This window comes from Xenopus laevis, chromosome 6L (genome assembly GCF_017654675.1).
Source record: "Xenopus laevis strain J_2021 chromosome 6L, Xenopus_laevis_v10.1, whole genome shotgun sequence".
Taxonomy (NCBI): domain Eukaryota; kingdom Metazoa; phylum Chordata; class Amphibia; order Anura; family Pipidae; genus Xenopus; species Xenopus laevis.
Window position 1 is genome coordinate 66,330,688 of NC_054381.1, and position 24,842 is coordinate 66,355,529.

The 24,842-nt window shown below is 37.3% G+C and overlaps 1 protein-coding gene across 5 annotated transcripts in view; it reads left to right on the forward strand.

Moving 5' to 3' along the window:
• bmper.L (BMP binding endothelial regulator L homeolog) overlaps window positions 1-7,730 on the forward strand; it is a 148,675-nt gene extending 140,945 nt beyond the window's left edge. For 3 of the 5 annotated variants that reach the window (XM_018266679.2, XM_018266676.2, XM_018266678.2), the window contains one exon: window positions 7,217-7,730. In XM_018266679.2, the coding sequence (XP_018122168.1) occupies window positions 7,217-7,398 (182 nt within the window). In that variant the 3' untranslated portion in view covers window positions 7,399-7,730. 5 annotated transcript variants of the gene reach the window in all.
• Window positions 7,731-24,842: the final 17,112 nt, after the last annotated feature.

Here is a 24,842-nt window from a genome sequence, read left to right on the forward strand (position 1 = left end):
GTTCGCGCATACGCGGCATTCGTTTGCGATCAATGCTAGGTGAGTCTGGTCTAGGGGTAAGCAGAAGAGGTAGCTGCCCAGCGCCCCCTAATCGTTGCACCCTAGGCAGCTGCTTCTTCTGCCTACTCCTAGTTCTGGCCCTGACCACTTCCGACAGTGGAAGAAGGTTTGCAAATTTTATAGTTTTCTCCAGTGCGCAGTGAATGTAAAACTTCTTCTTGAAAAAGTTGTTACGTTTGCTCCAAATGATTACGACACCTTCAAGCACTTCTTAAAAGTGGGCAATGCACAATTAAAATTTGCAATGCAATAACAGTTTAAAGGGGAACTCCGGCTTCCAAACCAAAATTTGATAAAGAGGCCCACATAACACAAGAGACCCCTAATATACCCATCACAGTTACCTGTTTCTTCCAAAAGTATGAATAAATGCCATTTTCTATGCTGAAATCCAGCTGTTTAACAGTTCTTCTTTTTCTGCATCATTTGAAATGCTGGCAGGGAAGGCGGGACTAAACACTGATGTTACAAATTGTAACAATTACTCCACAGCTTACAGACAGCATGCAGGAACTGCATAACCCACAATGCATTGCACTGGGATGTTCTGTTCCTTATTGAAATCACATGTGCAGGGAATTGTGGGGTTTCGAGGATGCTGAGGACAGCTGGCTGTTGATATAAAGTAGTCAGACAGCTCAGCAAAGTAGTCAGACAGATCAGCAGGAGAGCAGGGGGTTAGGCTTAGGGAACTGTTCCAAACCATTAAAAATCATGAAAAGTCTGCATATTTTTTAATTGATGTATATCGCAAAGTTGCTTGAAATTATGTTTATTTTTCAAAAAGCTCAAGTTATGTTTTTGTGGAGTTCCCCTTTAAGGAAGAGTATTATATTGAGAATTGCAAATTTTTATTCTTATTTGTGCAAATTGTTTTGATCTTTGTGACTTTTATTACATCCCCCAAAGTATCTGTAGTTCATGAAAGTCCCTTAACTTCTGGTTTGCGCGCATCCCCAGTGACCCTAGATGACTGCATGTTTCTCCTGCTTGTTCTGGCCACTGAACAAGCAGGCTGCATTGCAAAACATTTTCTTTGCTGAGAAGTTTGGAAAGCTATGGAATGCTGTGATGTCATTGATTAGTTAGGCATGTACCAGCATTGGCTAAGATTTTTATGCAAATAGACCATAACCAAGCTCAGCACCCTTGAAAACCTTTACATGTATGGTTTTTTTTGCATTCATCACGGAAGTTTTCAAATACTGTGCAATGGCACCTTAGTCAGATGGGCAGGCTTGTGATTTAGAACCTTTAAAATACCCCATGCAAGTAATATCCTTTACTATAACGATCTGCTGAGTACTTCGCAAGTGCTATAGAATGGTGCAATCTCACTAGTCAGATGGATAGGCATTGAAACTTTTGTTATTGGTCACAATGTTCTTCTGTTTTCCCTCCAAAATATGAAGTGTCGCAATCTGATTGGTCAGACGGGAGGCAGATGTAAACTGATGGCACTTTAAGCTCAACGTACCACCTAGGTACCTTTGTCACAATGCACTACAGAGTCAGTCTCTTATACTTCACTATGGAGTAGCGCAGTCTGATTGGTTAGATGGTGGGCGTTGGGATTTTTTTTGTAAAAGCATGGCCAATAGAAGCTTAATACCTCTGAAAAACCCTAGGTACATGTTTTGACCTGTGGAGTAGCTTGGCAATACTATGAAATAGCACAATCTGAACAAACAATGGCAAAATCTAAACAGGTTGAACAATAAGGCTTAGGGGGTTATTTATCAAAGGTCAAATTTTAGAGTAATGTGAATGTTTTTTTTAAACTCTAATTAATTAAATTGTATTCACAATTGGAATGGTATGTTGTTTATGAAAAAATTCAAACATCTAAAATTAGATCGAATAATCCTGACTCAAAAACGCGAATCAAATTGGAATCCAATGCGAATCTAGTTTTTTTCCCCATTGGAGTCTATGGGGCATCATGTTCTCTACTAACATCTTCAAATAGTTCAAGGGACCTCTGCCATTGACTTCTACATTCTACATTCTTCTTAAGTGGAGAATAGTCAAATTAGAACTGTTTCCAGGGTCGAGGTGTGATACATCTCATATTCAAACTAAAATTTGAGTTAGTATTGAGGGGTGTGTGTATGGTTGCTGGGTTTTCATTTGCAGCAGTTGAACTTGATGGACATTTGTCTTTTTTCAACCCGATTTGTAACTATGGTGGTTTTTAAATTCGAATGTGTGAGTTTTGACTAAAAAAATTCAATATGAATTTACCATTTCAACCATAGTAAATCTGCCCCATAGTGTTCTTAGGTAAAGTACATGTTTTGCTGAAGCTGGTTTTGCCCTATGGCATGTTGAAATCTGAGTATTGCTCCAATTTTCCCTGAAAATGCAAAAGCAGTTTTTCTAGATTGGAAAACAGTATTTTTTTTTAATAACTCACAATTTTGCATAATTGAAGAATATCTTCTACATTCTACTTCAATTCTAAATGTAGTTTATTGCAAAAGCAGCATGCTTGGTATCATGTTTATTTATACTTAACCCAAACATCTCTTCAGCTCAGTTATTTGGATTCTAAAGCTACACAAAGCAAAAATAGAGAGTTTTGCAATAACGTTATGGATCATGTTGCACGCATCATTTGACTTATTTCTATCTGCCAAAAACAGAGGGCAGATATATCTGCATTTAATAGGGTTGCTGGTTCAAGGTAGAACAGGCAAAATAAATGTCTAAATAAAGAAAAAGATTGAGAAACCTGTTTATAGGATGGGGTTTCTAGCCCAAGTGTAATATTAAACATTTTGTCCAAACTGTAACCAGCCCCACTTTGTAAACTTCTTCCTGCCAACTTTGGATGATAGATCATCCCACAGTGATTATATTACAACTGTTATCCAGCAATCGGCACATAAATTATTGCCTTTTAACTGACTTTGAAACTGGATCACTTTATGTTTCACCTATTTTCAGAAATATAATACCTGGTATTTTATTCCTGTTTAATTACAGTCATTTACATTTTTTTATAATTAACAACTGAAAAATCTTTTGCAAATAACCTCGTTGCCAAGATACACCTCAGAGTTAGAGTCAAGAAAACATTAAAATTGACAATGATTAATTGCAGTTTTGTATGTGTATATACAGTACATTCCATATCAAGTGATAAGTTAAGAGAGGATGCTAAGATTAGGGTTGTAGGGGAAAAAAGTGTCAAAACTACTGTTTTTCACTTTATATATATATTGTTTATAAATAAGAAGTAAAATTCATTATTATCACGTGTGCACCTTGTGGGTTTTTGTGCACTTAATACACTTTGGCACAGGTAGCATATATCCCATACATTATAAATGAAAGCAGTCCAGGGTGTTTAACCAAATGTTTAACCGAATGTCTGGTGTATTTAGCTTTACACTTGAATTAACCCCATGAATCTCAGTTAATACTAATTGACATATTATACAGGTATGGGACCTTTTATGCAGAATGCTTGGGAATGGATCTGTAATTTGAATATTCATACCTTAAGTACAAGAAAATCATTTCATGGGTTATTTATCAAAACCTGAATTTTTCAGATTTTTGTAAATAAAAAAAGTCTGACCAAACTAGAATCCACAATTTGACCTTATTTATTATTAAAAAAGCTTGATTTAATCGGTGTGGGTAAAAACTCAATAAAATGGAGCAAAAACCTGAATTGCTCAATTTTCCCGAATTTTGCCGGAAAAACACCAAATGGTTTAATTTTCGTGGCTAATTCCAGAGCAGTCCAAATACGATTTTTTCTTCAGCACACCACTTACTTTTTCCAGGGTGCATCCACTCCCAAACTGCCTCCAAGTCAATGCACCCGAGGAAGGGGTTTTCCCCCAAAAGCTTGTGTGTGAATTCCACTGAAATAAAATGTTTTAAAGGCAAAGCCTGAGGATGGTGTGCTTCATATCCTGTTATTCAAGATCATTCCAGAGCAGACCACAGAAACTTTAAAATAGAATAGGGACCTCTGCTGGTATACACAACCTTGGCAGGTCTGAGATGGCGGATTTTTGGATTCAGGCTTTTTGCTGCATCGATCTTTAATAAATCAAAAAATTTGAGTTTAAAAAAAAAAAAAAAAAAAGCCCAACTGGAGTTTAGTAAATAACTCCCTTAAACATTAGGGGGACTGATTTATTAAGTTGCAACTTTTTTCAGATTGGGCTTTTTGATGTCGAAAATCAAAAAAAGTTGCAGGAAATTATCGGGATTTATAATGCAACAAAACTGCAACAATTCTGAATACGAAAATACACAATAATGAAAATATTGAACATTTTTAGTCATCTGTAAAAATGATGCACATGTAGACCAAGCGCAACAATATTGCAAGTCAGAAGTAAAACAAATTGCTCCAGGATGATCATAGAGTAAAGGAAAGGACCATGATTGCTGAATGTGTGTAGGACAAAATGTCCACTTACACCATTAAAGCTTTACACATAAATTAAATCCCATAAGTGCTCTTCATACTGATATAACTTTTTGCTGTTTTTTTTGCATTTTTAGGGGTAAGTGTGCTGCCCTTCAGACTATATATATAATTTGAAATCTATCATCCTATGGAAATGACGCATATGACAGTATTCATTTCTGAACCATTACAACCTCTGCCCTACGTAAATTATATTACAGAGTTTTTAATTAGGCACTTTAGATATTAACCTCTTGCAGCTATTTTAACTGCTCTCTGTGTTTTTCTCTGGAACTCCTGTGCTCTTTGGCTGGCCGCCTAAATAACAATTCACACTTTATGATACTCCAGTGACTCCTAAATTTAGTCTGAAATTTGGAAAACTCAAATGTTCAGAACATGTTGACATAGATTTAGTTGCAAATAATGTAATATTTCATCATGAAATGCAGGTTTTTTTTTCTGTATGTGGATATGAGGTCATTAGCATAAATTACAAAGTGTCACTCAAATGTGCCTACAGCCTAAAAGGGGGGGGGGTAGAGAAGAATCTGTTTTAACCACAGAAGCAATTGAGATTTGTTTTCGTGTATGCATAGACAAAGATAAAAACCTTATTTTTTTGCCAGAATAAAATTATTCACCAATCATATTTAGAATATTTCAACTGCAAAACAAATGCAATCCACAGATAGATATCTTCATGTGATTACTACAATGTCAAGCAAACATGTCCTATCTATAGAATTTAAAAACTTCATTATTGATTTTATTAATCATAATCTTGTCATGCAACAGGACAAGATTTGTAGGATGCTGCAAAATCTGATCATGCACGCTGTAATGTAAAGTCTGAACAAAAGGTTTCTTGATTTTATCCACAGACAATGAATTTCAATGAGAAGCAATTGTCAGACTTTATCTTGTGAAAAGCCTTCTTAAACAGAATGTATTCACATGCCTCATGTTACACACATAGGACTGCCTTACTACTAAAAATAAAAAAGTTTTAACCTTCACTTAAAGGAAAAATTCACAGCCAAAATGAATACTTAAGCAACAGATAGTTTATAACATAAAGAATCTTACACAAATAGAATATAGATATCTGTATATATTGCCCTTTTACATCTCTTACCTTGGGCCGCCATTTCGTGATGGTCTGTGTGCTGCCTCAGAAATCACCTGACCAGAAATTCTGCAGCTCTAACTGTAACAGGAAGAAGTGTGGAAGCAAAAGACACAACTTTGTCCATGAATTGGCTCATGTAACCTAACATGTATGGTTTGTTTGTGTGCACCGTTTATCGTAGAATCCCTGGGGACAGCCCATAGAGTTCTTAAAATTTTCTATTCCGGATTAGCCAATGGCACATCCTACTAAAAAAGTATATTATTATGAAAATGGTTGTTTACATGAAGGGTTTCTATGCAATATATTTTTACAGAGACCTACATAGGTATAGTTTTTCTTTAAGGCATTGTGGGCAGAGGTATGTAAATGAATCCTTAATATCCCTGTGGCCAACTATGCATCCAAAGCATTGGTTTGCTACCGCAGATACAGCCTAGTAATGCAAAACCATAAACCAAACTTGCAGAAAACCTGTTTCTATCTTCTAATAGTTCATTAGTGCAAGATATTGAATCATGAGACTTCTGAGTGGGTAGGACTCGGAGAGCAGTGAAACAATGGAACCATCATAATTAGGGTTAGAAGGGCTAAAAGAAAATATAATTTTAATTTGAACTACCCCTTCAGTGTTTAATGGGGTTATTTATCAATGGTCAAATTTTGATTTCATGTATTTTTTTTTACTCTAATAAACTCAAATGTACTCACAACTCGAATGGGAGGTTATTTATGAAAAAACTCAAATGTCTAATATTTGATCGAATAGTCCCGACCCGAAAATTCAAATCAAATTCTAAACAAATTCAAATAGAGTTTTCCTCTGAAAAAAAACTTGAATGTCAGGAAGGCAATTAACATATTCTAATGGACCTCTGCCATTGACTTGTAAATGAACTCGGCAGGTTTTAGGTGGCGAATATTCAAATTAGAACTTTAAATTCGAATTTGTGAGTTTTAACTCAGAAAAAATTGAAAAAATTCAAATTTACCATTCAAATCTAAATAAATCTGCCCTTAATTAGATTATTGTAAATTTACCTCTGGTCTTAATTATTCACCTGCTGTCATTTTGTACAGCACACAATAGGGGGTTATTCATCAAAGGTCGAATGTTAGAGTTTTTTATACTTCTAATGAACTCAAATGGTATCTTATTTAAGAAAAAAACTGATTCAGCGAGTTTGAGTTGCGAAACTCAAATTTATAGAGTTTTCCATGGGAAAAAACGTGAAATGTTGGAATTGATTGAGTTTATCACTGGAAAAAATTTGAATTGCTAGAATTGATCGTGTTTTCTGTCAAACCACTCGAACATCATGCAGGCTATTAACATCTTCAAATGGTTCATGGGACTTCTGCCATGGACTTCTGCATAACCTCTACAGGTTTTAGATGGTGTATTTTTGGATTCAAGCTATTTGCAGGTTCAGGATTTTGACCAAAAAAAAAAAAATAGAATTTTCATGGAAAACACAACTCGAACCACAATAAATAATACCCGTATTATATGGAAAACCCAGTTGCTTATGTTGCCACAATACCTGTACATATTTTTTTAGACAATTCTGTTTTTTTTATTTTTACAGCAGTCCAGTGTAAAAATGGAGCCGTATATGATACCTGTGGACCTGGGTGCCTCAAGACTTGTGACAACTGGAATGAAATTGGTCCGTGCAATAGACCTTGTGTGGCGGGATGCCACTGCCCTGCCAACTTTGTGCTTCACAAAGGAAAATGTATTAAACCAGCTCTTTGCCCGCAGCGGTGACAATAAGCATCCATCAAAGACTTCTGAAGTTATTTTTAAAGCTCTCTCCCAATGAAGGACTCAACTGTTTAAACTTGTAAATATATTTCATGTTGATACAGCCACACAGAAACAATTAATATAAATATATATATAAATACAAATTATACAGCCTTTATATAAGCAAAGAAGGAAATTATGTATATTTTTTGCTATGAGGATTATGTATTTTTTTGCTAGGATTCTATCCATTAAGCTATTTGAGCAATTGTAAAAATAAAACAGATGTTTTTAATTTAATATAGTGGCATGAGAAAACAATATTGGATGGCTTTGCCATAGCTAAAGATCTACTATATCTTTCTATTTTTTCTTTAACGATGAATTTTTGTGGCAGTAAATTTGCCAGACTGGATTATTTTAAGCATAAAACATGAATTGACATTTCAATGGGAAACAAGGGATCTCTGGAGATCGAGGATTTGCTGACATATGAGAGAAAATGATTCCTTTTCTGAAACTTGAGTGACGAACCACTGACGAACCACATAAGCCTTTAGAAAACTGAAGATATTCTCATTTAAGAAAAAAAAGTTTTTGGGGCTTTTAGGGCTTTATGCTTTCTCTTATATGGCAAATAACTACAAAGAAAAATGTAATCTAAAATTTCAATTATCAGTTTGAGAAAACAACCACTCATGTACTTAACATGAGCAGCACTTTAAAAGTGATCTAAAGCAAGGGTTTAAATGCTGCTGGGTGGAAGAGAACAGATATTTATGAATCCATTATACTAGCTGCCATGTAAATGCTTTTTAGGTGGAAAAAAGAAGTGAAATATCTCTTTTGAATTTGCTTTTGTGGTTATCTAATCCCCTATCCTTCATTCATGAAGAACTGTAATTTACAGCTATTTCTATGTCTATAGACAGGTTCTCAGAATTTGAGGAGGCTCATTTGGGACAGAGGCCTGGGAAATGTGGGTGGTGTTTAATGATAGCCTTTGAATTATAACAGGGTGATTGCTACTACCATGTTTTAATCCCTTTGTAACCTTTATTGAATTAAGGTAGTGTGACCACATGTACCACAAATATGGACATGAACCAAGTCTGAAAGCCTCTATTACACAAAGGTGGTAAATCAACTAAAGATACTGGGGCTCATTTATCAACACTGGGCAAATTTGCACATGGGCAGTTACCTATAGCAACCAATCAGTGATTCGCTTTTTGAAACCAGCTGCAAGTAGAACAATAAATGCAGCAATCTTTCTCCACACTTATTCCTGAGAAACACATGTGATACTTAGATTGCACCACCTATAATGATCTATCAACGGGCTTCTGCAGGACATTTAAAGGAAGTCATCAGTAATTAGAAACCTGTTTTCCTAAGCATTTATATAATAACTCTATAGTAAGGTCTGAGATATGGCTCATTGCAAATGAATTTCATGACAAAGCCCAGTTTTTGCCTGGGGAAGCCGATGGGAACATGTTGCAGAGTGTAAAAAACCGTGCCCACTTTTAAAGGCCACACTCACTTTTAAAGGACAAGGAAAGGTTAAAATTAAGTCTGTTTTATTTTAACATGATTTTCAAACAGTGTTCTAAGCACTCACTGTTTCCCCTTACTTTGCTTCCTTTCTCTCTGCACGCTCCAGTCTTCCAAAGCTCTCCGTAGAAGTACAGTGATGTCACTGCGTTGCTAGCATTCCACACCCCCACTGCCACGGGTAGTATCTCCATTGTCTCTCATTATGGCGCATGCTCCTTTTGATCCTTCATGCTCCTTCTGTAGAAGGGACTTTGGCGCATGCGCAAAGGGATCTGCAATCAGTCATGATTTATGGGTAGCTGAATGCCTTTACAGCATTAAAACTTAGCGATTCAGGACACTATCAGGAGGTCTTGCATTCCAGCAAACTATGTCGGGTAAGCTTTCATTCTCCTTTAAGGGAACATCCTTCAAAAACCCTTGTTAAAATGTGTTCTAAGGTTTTATGAGAAAATAATGCAACAAAAGCCATGTTTGTTCCAGATCTAAAATCCAACAACAACCAGATGCTATAAATTGTCAAAGTGAGGCAAATGAATAGATAATTAGTTGCTATGAATGGGCTATTGAACATGGGGCAAACTCTGCTCTTTACTCTCAAACACTGAGTGCACTAAAGTATAAATTGACGGAGCATGTATAATCCTAGGTAAATTAATCCTATTCTTTCTTTAAATCTAAAAATACATTTCTGGTTTTAGAATCATTTTAGAATGCACTTATAGCAAGGACATGCCACATCAGTTGGTGTTGGGACCCACTCTTTACATTTGGTTATGTTATGTAGGAGTTAATTACCAGGTAGACAACTGGTGCACATTCTCATCTCCAGCACATTTTACTGTTAGACAGATGAGTAATAGCATCACCAACATATAATATAATGAAAGCAGTAGGTCCTGCAGCACAAGAACAATATACAATGAAAAGCACACCCAAGTAAATGATACAGTGAAAGGTTCTGACACCCCATATGAATTTTATATTGATAAACAATGGCTAATTGCTTCCCAAGTATGTCTATATGTATACATTTATTTGTAAGAGCTTTTAATGAACCGTAGCGCCAGGGAGGACAAGTCACATAATAAATACAATAAATAGAAAGAGTACACAGAGCGTATAACAGCACAGACATTAAGTGCTATGTGGTAAAAAAAAAAAAACACAGTAGAAGAACATGAGATACACAGAGAACTGTGCAAATAAGTGCCCAAAGCACATTATGACTAGTGAGAGGCCATGGGTACTGACACCCCAACCATATTATAAATAGTGAGAGGCTAAGGACGTTGATAGCAAAACACATTACACAGTAATACATAATAGGGCGAATGTAATAAAAATTCACAAGCAATGTTTAAAATTGGAATTTTGAAAATGTATAGCGCTGCTCGCAATGTAAAAGCATTCACAGGTAAATATTACATCACTAAACAAAGGTTAGCGTTAACACCTGCTCGGGAGTTTTGGTAAATATTTAATTGCAAAATATGCTTTGCGGTTGCAACATTTTATTACATACACTGCAGTGTTCACAAAAGCCATTTGGTTGCAAACTTTGCAAGGAAGTCATTGAGGTCTGTAATTTGTCAAAAACATCCTAGCTAACATTTGCAATGGTCTTTGCAAATGTTTTTTTTTTGCGAAAATGAAACATATTACATTCCCCCAAATGGGTGCATACATAAAGTGGCAACATTCTGTTCATCTTTAGTTGTTTATTGTTTTCTGCTTTATTTGTTCCTTCCCTTTAAGACAAGGAAAATTAAAGGCACTAGTGGCATAACTCTTTGGAAAAGTTAAAGGAGAACTAAACTCAAAAAATGAATATAGCTAGAAATGCCTATTTTATATACAGAACTTATTAAACCAGCCGAAAGCTTCAGCATCTCTATAGTAGTAATGATCCAGGGCTTAAAATTTAGTTTCCCATTTTGAATTTTGTTAGGAGTGGCTGCAACACTCACGTGCTCTGTGTGCTCTGAGCAGCAGTTAAGCTTTGGGCAAATAGTCAAGCAACAAATGAGGTTTCCCTGCTATATAAGCTGATGCTACTGGCTGATTATTAAATTAGGATGCTAACTAAAGCTCTAGTTTTCCTTTAAGGTCTATGCATAAACCAAGCCTGAGCTGCTGTAAAGTATTGTTAGGAACAAGGAGACAGATTATGGTATGGGTAAACAAGGTACTGGTGATGCCTTCAGGGGATGTTGCCCCCCTTCACCCACTTGGCACTTAAGGTCAAGATGGGGGGCATCGCTAGTCCGAGAGCACTATTGCAGTCTCTGCACTAGAAGAGCTGAATTTTTGTTTGTAAAAGTTACTAGAGGGATCTTTTTCTGCCTCCGGTAACTGGCTGCTCACTGCTGCCTGAGAAAAGGTTGTCACTGTTCCTCATAGAACTAGCAACACTGGATGCCAAGCAAGTTAGCCCCCACCCCCTCCAGTGACTATACCTTTTCTTGCCCACCTACTTTTTCACATCTAACATGTTATTTCCAGTCCCATCCTAAATCGTTCCTTTTTCCATATGTCCCCTTCCGTTCACTATTTGTTGCTGTTTGTAGTATAGGCTGGAGGGTGACTGAACATTCCCCAAAAATGTCAGATAGCCATGTTACTGAGCTGGGTCTTAATAACTAAATAGTAGATAGAGGTGCAACAGAGCAAAGTATTCAAATGGCCCACACTGCCTTTTCTTTGTGTTCTGCTGCCCCTTTCCACCTATGATTATAGGGCTCATTTATGAGAGCAAGGGCACTGTGCAAAGTGCAATACTTGGTTGCATGCTTTACACAATTCCTGCATAATAGTAGATACTAGGTGCACCTGTTTCAATTACACTGCTTGTTAAAATGCATGAAATTGTGCATGCGCTTTGACATCTGCAATTATGCTGATCTTGGTGTCGGAATGTCATTTCTGGTTCTATAGGGATCCCATGTATCAATAAACGCACTGTGCCTGTTTAATCCTCTCCTCTGCTTTTTTATCTTTAATATCTGCTTTCTGCGCCCTTTTTAGCCACCCTTATTCACCATTTTGCTTTTCTGCTATCCCTATTTTATTTTCTCCTATACAATTTTCTAATCTCCCTATTTCTGCTGCCCCATTCTCTTATGCTCCTCTCCTCCTCTTTGCCCTTTTATCCCACCTTTATTTAATGCTGTCCCAACCCTCTTCTGTCCCACTTCTATCCAGCATTGAAAAAAGCAGAGCAACCCTACAAATTCCAATGATTAAAGTGAAACCCCTGCTGATCCTGCTTCCCCTGCACCAGTAATGACAAATCTTTCTGCATCAGCTGATTCAGTAAATACTTTAACTCCTAACTCTCCTGCAAACCTTAGAAAGGTGTTTTTTAATTACTGGTTTGGTGGAAGCAGGATCAAATATTACAATTATTCATTGTAGTTTGTACAATTTGCACTGCTTGCGACAGTATTTAAAACAGGAAATGGGGAGAGAAATTTGGGGTGTTTTGGCAGGAATGGAACTAAAAAATCAATGGACAGTGCTACCAGTCACAAATCTATTGTTATATATATTCGTTTATAAAGCATCCTTCTAACAGAATAAATTAATTGGAACTTAGATTTGCTGCATTTACTGTACTTTGCAGAGCAGCCACTGGTAGCCATGATCCCACTTACTGAAACTGTTGTTGCTAGCACATCTGGATGGAATGTAAGCTAGGGGTGTGTGCAGGGTGCCCATGTACTGCACCCAGCTCACCACATATGAATGCAACACTGTGTAATGCAGGAAGCACTATATTCATGGGAGAGCTGCAGGTCTTTGTTCTTCATTCTGGAATGATCTGGAGGGAAGCAGCTTATTTCATGACTTGATCAGAACAAATCAGAACAAATAATTATGCAATAATACCCCATGTAGGGATGTAGCGAACTGTTCGCCGGCGAACTAGTTCGCGCGAACTTCGACTGTTCGCGTCCGCCGCAAGTTCGCGAACGTCGCGCGACGTTCGCCAATAGGCGTTCGCGTCAAAATCGGTCGCCCATTCGACCATTCGATCGCTAAAATCGAACGATTTTCGTTCGATTCGAACGAAAATCGTTCGATCGAACGATTAAAATCCTTCGATCGTTCGAATCGAACGATTTTCGGATGATCGAAGTTCGCGAACAGTTCGCGAACAGTTCGCAAATTTTGCCGGTGTTCGCGAACGGCGTTCGCGAACACATCGGCGGCGGTTCGCTACATCCCTACCCATGTTCAAGCTCTTTGGAAGGACCACAAGTAGATATACATCTTTAAACTTTATAGACATCATAAAAAGGAATAACTGAATTAGTTCATTGTTTTATCTCCTATACATCTTTTTATACAGAAATTGCTCTTTCTATAAAATGTCTTAGTGTGGCATACTTATCAAAGAGTGAAAAGAGAGCTAGCCATTTTATTTCTATTCAATTATCAGAGGTGAGGTGTATATAACAAAGGATGAATTCTCACTTCTCACACACACACTGGGACACGCTCTTATTCAGTCTTTTATAGATATGCACCATTGTGTCAGTTGCTTCTGAGGGATTGTGGCCTTTTGATGAATCAGGAAATACTAAAATCCAGACAGCAAAGCCTTAGGCAGAATCCATTTATATTGGTTATAGCTATTATATTAGGCTGTGTGATTGCTGGGGCAGCTATGAATGCCCTTTTAGCATGAAACGTTTTTAAAATATAAAAAAATTCAATATTATAATTTAGGTAACGCTAAAGGCAGTAAATGTGGGAACTGCAGTTCAGTTTAAAATAACATACATGTATAATGTTTTCACAATCAACAAAACTGTCTGGCAGATCCACAGCAAAAAAAAACTGTTTCTAATATTTATAAAGCCTGTATAGAATGATCTCCTCCTTTAAAAAATGTTTTCCCAAATGACAGTCATCACTAGCCTCTTTTAGTGAGCATATGTGGGCAATAGCAACATCTACAAGTTTCTTATGTCAGTGCAGGATCAATATTACTTCGCCTTATAATACTACAGCAATTAGTTGTAGGTGTGGTTCCTCAAATGCAAAAAAAAAAAGGTATTATCCGGAAATGCATTATCCAGAAAGATCAGAATTAAGGGAAGCCCATCCCCCATAGACTTCATTTTATTGAAATAATCCACATTGTTATAAATGATTTCCTTTTTCTCTCTAATAATAAAACAGTACCTTGTACTTGATCCCAACTAAGATATAATTAATCCTTATTAGAGGCAAACCAATCCTATTGGTTTTAATTCAGTTTTAATGTATTTTCATTAGACTTAAGGTATCAGCAATTATGGAAAGATTCCTTATCCAAAAAACCCCAGGCCCTCAGCATTCTGCATAACAAGTTGTATACCTGTAGGGACCTATAGGATATCCTATCCCTATAGAGTTAATCCCCTACCTTTTGTATGTAGTTCTCTTTTCCCTTGTTATTGGGCCAAGCCCTTGTAACTGGCAAAGTGTAACACCCACACCTATTGGACAAAGAGTGTAATGACACTCCCCTGCCACACTGCTATATAGTGTGTGTAGGGAGTGTCCTCTTCCTCTTTGGCTCCTGGTGCTGCTGCTAGGTGAATCTCCATTGAGCCTGGGATCACCATAGGCCCCAGTAAAGCCTTTACCCTAAAGGGACCTGACACCTTTAGTGCTAAGTCGGGGACCAGGTAAACCCCGTGAACGAGGACCAGCTAAAATAGTAAGATACTGTTATAGTTCTCTCTAGGAGAGAAAGACAGAGAGGTGTAGCAGAAAGAGCAGCTGTCGCTCCAACGAGGATTTGTAGTAGGGAGTAGCTTCCCACAAGGCCTGTTTGCCTTTAGAGCAGGGAACTCAGTTGTTAGGGCAGTAGGTGAGCAAAGGACTACCTGACCCCTACCTGATTGATCCCGATCCCCTCACTGTGCAACGTCGGTTGAACTGGGATTTGATATACACCTATCTGCAATATCCTTTGGGAGTCGCATCTGTTTGACTGTGAACCTTTGCTGTCCAAAGTGATTCCATCTGCTGTGTCCTCAGAACTGTTGTAAGTAAACCTGTGGTCATTTGCCTCTGGCATAATAAATCTGCTCCTGTTTAACCTTTCAAAAGAACCTCCTGGCGTCCATTCTTCTATTTGCACTTATATGCCTGTGAGTTGTAGTTCAACTATAGTTTAAAGGGGAAGCTTCCAATTGGCGAAGGCTCTGCCCTGGGTGAAGATTCGCATTGTAACCCATGCTCACTATCTAGCTGGTCACCCTTAACTCCTAATTGGCAGATTAGGCCAGAAAAGCGTTACATACCTGTATTTGTAAATACAAAAATGATAATTAGGATATGGGGCTATCCCTAATAATTTTTAAGTGGTCTAATCCTCAGAAGCTTGTTTTCTTTGAGCAGCTAAATGAGTTCAATTAAAGATTTGGAAAGAGTCATGATGTGAGTCAGAAAATCCTTGACTCACACCCAACCCTAACATGTTCTTAGTCAACTTGCACTGATCCAAGTTTTCATACTCTTACATTTCACTCAGCAGGGACGTAATAAAGGGAGGGGACTGCTACTGATGTCAGTCAGGAGGAGCACTCGCTAGGAATTGCCATTGCTGCAGTGAAGGAAAGGCACTGGGGCTGAAGGTGACAGGACTAACAATACTGGCAGCTGGACCTGCCACCCACCCAAACAGATAACAGCAACCCTGTTTTTTCACCTGAACCAATTCGACCCAAAGGTTACCTGTAGGTCCCACGAGTTTCTGTTACACCCACACATAACATGTGTTACACCCACACATAATCAAATTGCATACATGCCAATTTGATAGGGAGCATTGATTTTCACTGATGCAAATTCAACAACTTTATTTATATGAAATACATATTGCAGGCAAAACAATCCTTTAATTAATTTTTAAATTAGTAAACACAAGTAGACATTAGTAGATATAAGGGGGCAAATTCACTAACTGGCGAAAATTCACCAGCACTGGCTTCACGCACGTCGCAACAATTAGCCTGGACAACACTAATTCACGAAGATCCGAAGTTGCACACAGGGTAATGAACACTGGCAAAGTTGCGCTAGCGCAAATACACCAGCAGTTCGAAGTTACACTAACGTTTACTAATTTGCATACAGCGTGCAGTTAAAGTACAATGGCCGTATATGCTGCAGCAAATATTTACACTACCCAAGGCCAGGGTACCTTAATAAAATAAAATAGAGTTGTTATAATGCCCACATTATAGTTTAGGTGCCATATGTTATCTAACCTTGTTTTGATCCAAATTATGAATCCCTTATTTTGAAACAAATTACAAATCCCTTCTCTGAAAACCCCCAGGTCCAGATCTTTCTGGATAACAGGTCCCATACCTGTACATTCATATAAATGTAATAAAGTTGTATTCAAATACTCTTTTATCCGGAAAGCTATTATCCAGAGATCATTAAATTACAGATGGCCATCTCCAACATATGTTATTGTCTTATGATTTGCTTTTCCTTTGGAACAATAAAAGAGTACCTTGAACTTGATGGTAACTAAGCTGCATTGTGAGAATCTTCACAAACATACTGCATAAATGGGCTTTTTAAAAATGTTTATTTTTAGATCAAGGTATGGAGATCCTAGTCACAGAAAAACACCTTATTCGGAAAACCCCAGGTCCCAAGCTTTCTATATAATAGATCCCATGCCTTTACCATCCGGTTATTTTTCAGTTATACAATGTCAGATGAAACTGTTATACATAGCGCTGTAACATACAACTAATTCTCTGTGCTGTTGTATTGTGTATCTACAGTGACATCTAGTGGTGTTTTTGAGTATATCAGCAAGAAAATATCAGCAAGAAAACCTTCAATGAAAATGATTAATGCCATTAAAAAGACGACAAGAATGACAATGAAGACAGACAATGTAATTAAAGTTGTAACATTTTAGGTAAAATCTGTTTAAATCAAATATTATTTAGCACCTACTACCCCAACGTGCTGTATACAAAGTGCAATTTAGATTGCAAATTTGCCACGTTTTAATCCAGCATTTGTCCCACAATTGTAACATAATTGCACCTGTGCCATGTAGTTGTGTCTGACTTTAACAAACACAAAGTGGAATTAAAAGTTAATATCTTTTAATTTATATACACACTGTGAGCTTCCGGTAGCGAAAACCACAGCCATGACACGGTTTTCAGCACAGAAAATGGAGTCTGACACCACCTTTACATTTAAATGCAGCTTGGCTGGCTTTTATTTGCAACAAAAGCAATGCTTCAGCATGTAAGGGGGTGTGAAGTCATGAAGAGTGTTATGTGTGGGAATGTTTTAATCTTTTTTTGTGACAAAATGTGCATGTATGTAAAATGAATATATGTTTGTATGTGGGATGTAATTTCTGGGAATCAATATTAGATGGCAGCAGAGTTCTTAATTTAATTTTAGGTATAGTTTTTACCCCAGCCACCAGTGGGACAGAGAAGGGTATAAAAGGAGATGCACCTCCCAAGTGAAGCCACTTGATAGGAGGGTGTGGCATAACATCTCCTGGCAGGGTAAGTGAGACCCAACGGCTTAGTTTAGGAGAAGTTAGAGCAGGAAAGATTTAAAGTGAGTGAGCACTAGGTGCACGAGGCAGTGAGGGTATTTAGTAAGGGCAGTTGTGGCCCCATCAAGGAAAAAGTGGAGTTAGTTTCCTACGGGCACTCCAAGTGAGGGAACCAGTGAAAGTTTTGGACTAGGTAGGAAGGACATCAAGGGTTCATTCCTGCCAGGATTTGAATGAAAAGGTTTAACCTGGAAGAGTGGAGGGGTATCACCCTGATCCTCTCTGGAGCTCACTTTAAACACTCTTGTCTCCTGGGAGGGATTTCTCTCTCCCTTTCTCCAGTCCTATTGGAGCTCTCTCCAATTCTCTTTAACATCTCCTTCTCTTCACTCAAGGAGCTTTACACGGCCCCTCACCCTCCTACAATCAAGGAGGTCTCTAGGGAGAAGCTCTGAGGTGTAGTCTCATGCCTCCTTTTAACTACAACTGAATTAGCTAACAACCTCAAGCTTAGGCATCTGCAAAACACCTAATGGAGCAAGGAATGGAAGCCCACGCTGCTCTCTTCCATTCACTCCAGGGACCCATTACCCAGCTTTTCCTAAGCAGGTACATAATTACACAGCTTTAGCAACACAGACTTTTCCTGGAGTTTTCATTTCACCAGTCTAACACTGGTGAAATATACACATGATTGTGCCCTTTTGACACACATATCTTACAAAACATACTGTAACGTAATCAGTGACTGTCAGAAAAACACTTGAAAATCAGTAAATAGTTAAATAAATCAAGAGACCCTTAAAATTTATATACACTTCTGACCAAAATTCCCTCACAATTCATATCATTCAATACAAAAACAGAAAATAATGTGAGTTAAAAATCAAAAAATCAAAACAGATTCTTTTCCCTTTTCAGTTATTAGTTTCAAAAAAACATCCAATGTTAGGTGGAAACGTTGCTTCTGCAGACTCAAGGATATACAGTATATAAATGTAAACTTCCAGCACACTTTTTGCAGATCTAGTTGTGTCTGAGACATGATTACACGTGTGAGATTTGGCTGATCAGATATAAATGCACAATTTTCAGCAAGCTGTGAAAGGCGCATATCTGCAGTGCCTATTGACGCAGTCCAAAGCGGGAATCCGGAAATTACCGCCAGCTTGAAGGTGGTGGTTAGCTGCAGGTTTCACCTACATCAGAACTACTCTTGCAAATACTTTATTAACCAGTGCAAAATCACATACAAGCTGTAATCAATGTGAGCCACCTTCAACACCAGTGCATCCGTCCCACCTCCACTACTGAAGTGTCCTATTGATGCAAGGAATCCCTGGAGTTTCCATCGCCTTCCAACTGGGTCTTATCTATGGGCAGCATTGTTATTATTAATAATAATATTACTAGTTTTACTGTTAAATATTACTGTTTTTTTAAAGCCCTTAAATTTGCTCTGTGTATATTCCAGTGGTGTTTCAGTTACTTTAATGAACTAGTTCCCACTCTACCTGCTAAGAAGCTATTCTGTCCATATATCACCCAGAATTTCAGCTTTTCTCTTTTTAGCTTAAAGCTGTATCTATTGGTACTAGCCTTTATTTCTGCTTCTGGAAAATGCTTCATTCCTTATTTCTTAATTTTCTTATAGGGTAAGCATTTTAATTTAGGCCAATTACAAATATGTTAACTCACACACTATGTGGATATTTGATTTTTGTGATAGTTTGCCATTAAATAACTGATGACTAATTTTCCCTGTCAACATTCAGCAGATTTTTAATGGATCATTGAAAAAAACATGGTCCAAAGGAATATTTGATTAATCATGCAGTGAAAATGTTAAACCACAAGAGGGTAGTTACAACAGATTATTCATTCAAATTAAAATAATATAGTAGTAAGGGTAGCTTGGTAAAATGAAACTATGACTTGACAACCATATAAATTTGTACAATGTGTGAAGTGTATAAGATTAGAAAGCCTGTCATGTTTCCAGAGTATAAATAGGATTATCTTTCAATGCAAGTTTGAATACTCTTGTGTATCTATAATGAACAGGTGCAAATATATCTAAAGTTAAAATAGGTATCCATTAGGTAAGGGATATGTGTCACTTTGCTACTTTTAGTTACACTTTTACAGTATGATTGCTAAATGCAGCATCCATATACATTTACACACCAGGTTACTTTTTTGTATTGCATACAAAATAGTAATGCTTGGCAGGATTAAGAGGGTTATTTACTAAACTCCGAATGCAAAAATCCCAAAAAATGTGTGATTTTTTTTATAAAATCGGACTTTTAAAAAAATCACATATTTTTCGGAATTTACTAAACCCACAGGATCGAAAAGTCCAAATCAGAAAATCCAGCATCTCAGACCTGTCGAGGGTGCATATAAGTCAATGGGAGAAGTGCCAATGATTTTTTGATGCGCACTGGGTTTAGTGCAATACCCTGAAGTTTTCGGGTGAAAAATCCAAAATATCTGAGTTTTCCAGTGAAAAATCAGAAAAAAACATTTTCTTGTTTGTGCTCGTTTGTCCATAGAATCCTTCAGGCATGGGTGGTTGAAGCGAGCACTGCATTTATACCACTATATTATATGTTCTGGGGCATTATAGTTATTTCCATAATTATTTTGACAAAGACAACTTTTTTCATCATTTTGGTTAAAAAACTGAAAATAAAAAACACTTCAGAATTCATTCGACTGCTTCTGTCCTGTGTCACATCATAGATAAACACTAGTGTCCCAGTGCCACTGGCAGCCATGCATGCCCAAGCCATCACACTGCCTCCGCCATGTTTTATAGAGATGTGGTATGCTTTGGATCATGAGCTGTTCCACGCCTTCTCCATACTTTTTTCTTGCCATCATTCTGGTAGAGGTTGATCTTGGTTTCATCTGTCCAAAGAATGTTTTTCCAGAACTGTGCTGCCTTTTATAGATGTTTTTTTTTTTTTTTTAGCAAAGTCCAATCTAGCCTTTCTATTCTTGATGCTTATGAGTGACTTGCACCTTGCAGTGCACCCTCTGTATTTACTTTCATGCAGTCTTCTCTTTATGGTGGACCTGGATATCGATACACCTACCTCCTGGAGAGTGTTGTTCACTTGTTTGGCTTTTGTGAAGGGGTTTCTCTTCACCATGGAAATGATTCTGCAATCATCCACCAATGTTGCCTTCCATGGATGTCCAGGTCTTTCTGCATTGCTATGTTCACCGGTGCTTTCTTTCTTACCAAACTGTAGATTTTGCCACTCCTAATATTGTAGCAATTTCTCGGATGGGTTTTTTCTGTTTTTGTAGCTTAAGGATGGCTTGTTTCACCTGCATGGAGAGCTATATATATATATGAAGAGCATTTTATGTACCTGTCCTTGATAAGTATTACTGTACACATGTAGAATTATGCAATTTCTACATTTTGGAGGAACCTCCCATTGTGTGGTGATGTGAGAATATGTTTCTAGATGACTGTATCTATATATGTTAGTATATCTACTATGTATATATGGTAAACTAAATATTATAAAGAAAGTCTGGTTAAATAAGTGTTTGGCTTAAAGACAGTAATAGGGTTTTTATTTGCACAGTTCAATTTTTAAATAATGGTGATACTAGCAGGAAGTACATTGCCTATGGTATGTTTCTCTAAGGTACACAGCGTGGGCATATTGTCAAGGTTGTAGTCTAAGAGCTAGTTAACTGTCTTGGATATATTTGAATGTAGTTCATTATTCTTATCACTTTCATGAATATGGAACAAACATGAAGCAAATGAAAACATAAATTTTTTTTTAACAAAAAGTACATGATTAATTAATGTTGGCAGATTTTTATTAATTGGCTTTGAAATGATATTAGCACTATCTTAATGTTAAATTCATCTGTACATGATGCTCAGGAAGTAATGCGAAAAGGCATTCAAATTTAAGGCAATTTCATTGAGATTTTGACATTTTCATTGTAGCCTTTTAATTTCCCAAGATCTTAATTACTTAAGATTCCAGCAATGCATTAATTTACTCTTTTGTAAAACATCATGGATATGTCAGCATATAATTTAAAAGTTTAGTCAAAAGTCTTGTGTGAAAGTATTTTATGAATTAAATTAATTAAGAAAATACCATGCATGGAAAAGCAATTTGAAAATAGAAATCTATATCTGTCAATACAACCTAATCAGTTGAGTGCAGAATATCATGTATTTGATTTAGGATGCTCATTGTAGGGAGCTATAGGTAAATGTGGCTTATTCCATCAAAAATATTAAAAGCCAAACATTTTTCATCCCTTAAAAATATGGGGCCTCTATTATCATGATTTACTCACAAGAGTTTACAATCTAAAGGGATTACAAGAGGTCCTCTGCACTCAACCCATTATCAATATATTTAAGACAGCGACATTTTGTGCATACTGCTACTAAAAAATGCCTTACCCTTTAAACAACACAGGGATTGTTTGTCCATATATTGCAATATATTTAAGCTGGCCAACTACGTCAAAGTCATCCCATATCTGGCCAGTCCTACGCTCAATTTTCATCTGATTCATTAAGAATTCAATTGCTTAATTATACATTTTACAAAGGGACTAAGTTTTACCTGCAACTTACTAGCTGCTTTCAAAGTAAACCTCCATACTTGGCTGCCCTTTTATTAGACACCAGTGGGATCACCTGACTATAGCTGGGAAGGGTGGGAGCTACAACATGGAGCTGGTCACTGCTCCTGTATAACTATAACAAACAAGGCAAAGTTGTGCTCACCACTATTTTTTAAAACCATTAGGCGGGGGTGCAATGAGGCTGTGACCACAAAATACATATAGTCAACTACAAGATTCCTCTGCACTCAACCCATTATCAATATATTTAAGACAGCGACATTTTGTGCATACTGCTACTAAAAAATGCCTTACCCTTTAAACAACACAGGGATTGTTTGTCCATATATTGCAATATATTTAAGCTGGCCAACTACGTCAAAGTCATCCCATATCTGGCCAGTCCTACGCTTAATTTTCATCTGATTCATTAAGAATGGTTAATGGTTTTAAATGGTTTTAAAAAATAGTGGTGAGCACAACTTTCCCTTGTTTGTTATAGTTATACAGGAGCAGTGACCAGCTCCATGTTGTAGCTCCCACCCTTCCCAGCTATAGTCAGGTGATCCCACTGGTGTCTAATAAAAGGGCAGCCAAGTATGGAGGTTTACTTTGTAAGCAGCTAGTAAGTTGCAGGTAAAACTTAGTCCCTTTGTAAAATGTATAATTAAGCAATTGAATTCTTAATGAATCAGATGAAAATTAAGCGTAGGACTGGCCAGATATGGGATGACTTTGACGTAGTTGGCCAGCTTAAATATATTGCAATATATGGACAAACAATCCCTGTGTTGTTTAAAGGGTAAGGCATTTTTTAGTAGCAGTATGCACAAAATGTCGCTGTCTTAAATATATTGATAATGGGTTGAGTGCAGAGGACTCTTGTAGTTGACTATATGTATTTTGTGGTCACAGCCTCATTGCACCCCCGCCTAATGGTTTTAAAAAATAGTGGTGAGCACAACTTTCCCTTGTTTGTTATAATCTAAAGGGATTGCAGCAGACATGAATGTTTATTGTTAGAGTAAGGCTTAGCACACACAGGGCCGCCATTAGAAATCACGGGGCCCCGTACAACAAAATTTTTGGGGCCCCCTGGGCCCCGCCCACACTGACGACCAAGCTCCACCCCATATCCCACCCACTCCACATCGCAGTTAAAAGACTACACAGACATCAGCGCTAAAAAAGTAACCCCCCCACACAAGTTGTAAAAAGCTATTGATGATCAGGGCCCCCTTATAAAAAATTGGGGCCCCAAAAAAAAAAATGTAAAAAAAAAAACCAAACACTGGTGGCAGGGGCCCCCTTATAAGTTAAAAACAAATTGGGGCCCCAAAAAAAAACTGGTGGTAGGGGCCCCCTTACAAGTTAAAAAAAATTGGGGCCGCCAAAAAAAAAAAAATATTTTTTTAAAAAAAAAAACAATGGTGGCAAGTGGCCCCTTACGAAAAAAAATTGGGGCCCCAAAAAAAAATGTTTTAAAAAAAAGATTGGTGGCAGGGGCCTATAGAATATTAAAATAATACATTGGTGGCCAGGGGATTAAAAAAACAAAAAAACACAAACTGATGTTCAGTAGAATTGAACTCATGGCTTCAGTACTTCAACTTCGCCTCCTTTCGTGACTTCGGGTCTTTTCACCGATTCAGGACTTAAATTTCGGCTGTTTTCGTGACTTCGGGTCTTTGCGCTGCTTCAGGACTTCGGCTTCGGCTGTTTTCGTGACTTCGGGTCTTTTCGGCGCTTCGGGACTTCGGGTCTTTTCGGCGCTTCGGCTTTTTCCGTGACTTCGGGTCTTTTCGGCGCATCGGCTTCGGCTTTTCGGCACTTCCGCATTCGGCAAGACGTACGGCTCGGGCGCTCGTAAGGGGGGCCCGGATCTTCAAAAAATGCAGCGCTGCCGGGCCCCCCTTATTAATATAAACTGAGATACTATATATTCCTTACCACCCATTATGTCGAGGTACCACCCAGTTAATTATCAGGTTTCCCAGTTTCTTCTGTCAAAACCAGAGAGTTCTCAGCTTTGCCAGCAGTAAAGTGCCTTGTAGTGTGATCATATTTTAGAAGGGTGTGCTAGAAAAGGGTTAAATAGACTAAGAAATAGACAGGGCCTATTAAGCTTTTATTTTTGCATCTCAGCAAGAACCAACTGAGTTATTTCATATTAAATTATTAGTATTACAATAATGCTTAAACTCTACATTTATTTTCCTTATGTAACAAGTTCCAGAATAGCATTTACGTGTTTGTTGTATCGTACTATTTTCTGAATGAACTTTAAGAGCTTAGCTGCTCACTTGCTGTGATTAAGCATAGCCAAGTTCTTATTAATTAGTTTGCAATTTTTACTGGAAATTAATTCCTAACAACCATGCTTTCTATTTAAAAGGCAAATAGTTAATTTTTTTCCACAAGCAGATGTATTATGCATTTATTTATTTATTTCATAAAAGCTTTAGCGGTGTTACTACTGCTCATTTATTTTCTTTAAAGTCACTGAAAAATAATTTAAACTCTGGTTAATTTATTTAGGTGTCACTGTATAATTGGATCAAACAATGCTGCTGTTAATAGAATTATAGCAGTGAAACAAAGTTTTTAAAGTGGGAACTCACCTGTTCTAACCTTTTTCCTTTTCTGCCTCTATTGGCAAAATACCAATTTAGAAAATAGGAACCTTTAAAGGGGCAGTGTAACCCTTTTCTAAGACAAGATGAATTAATAG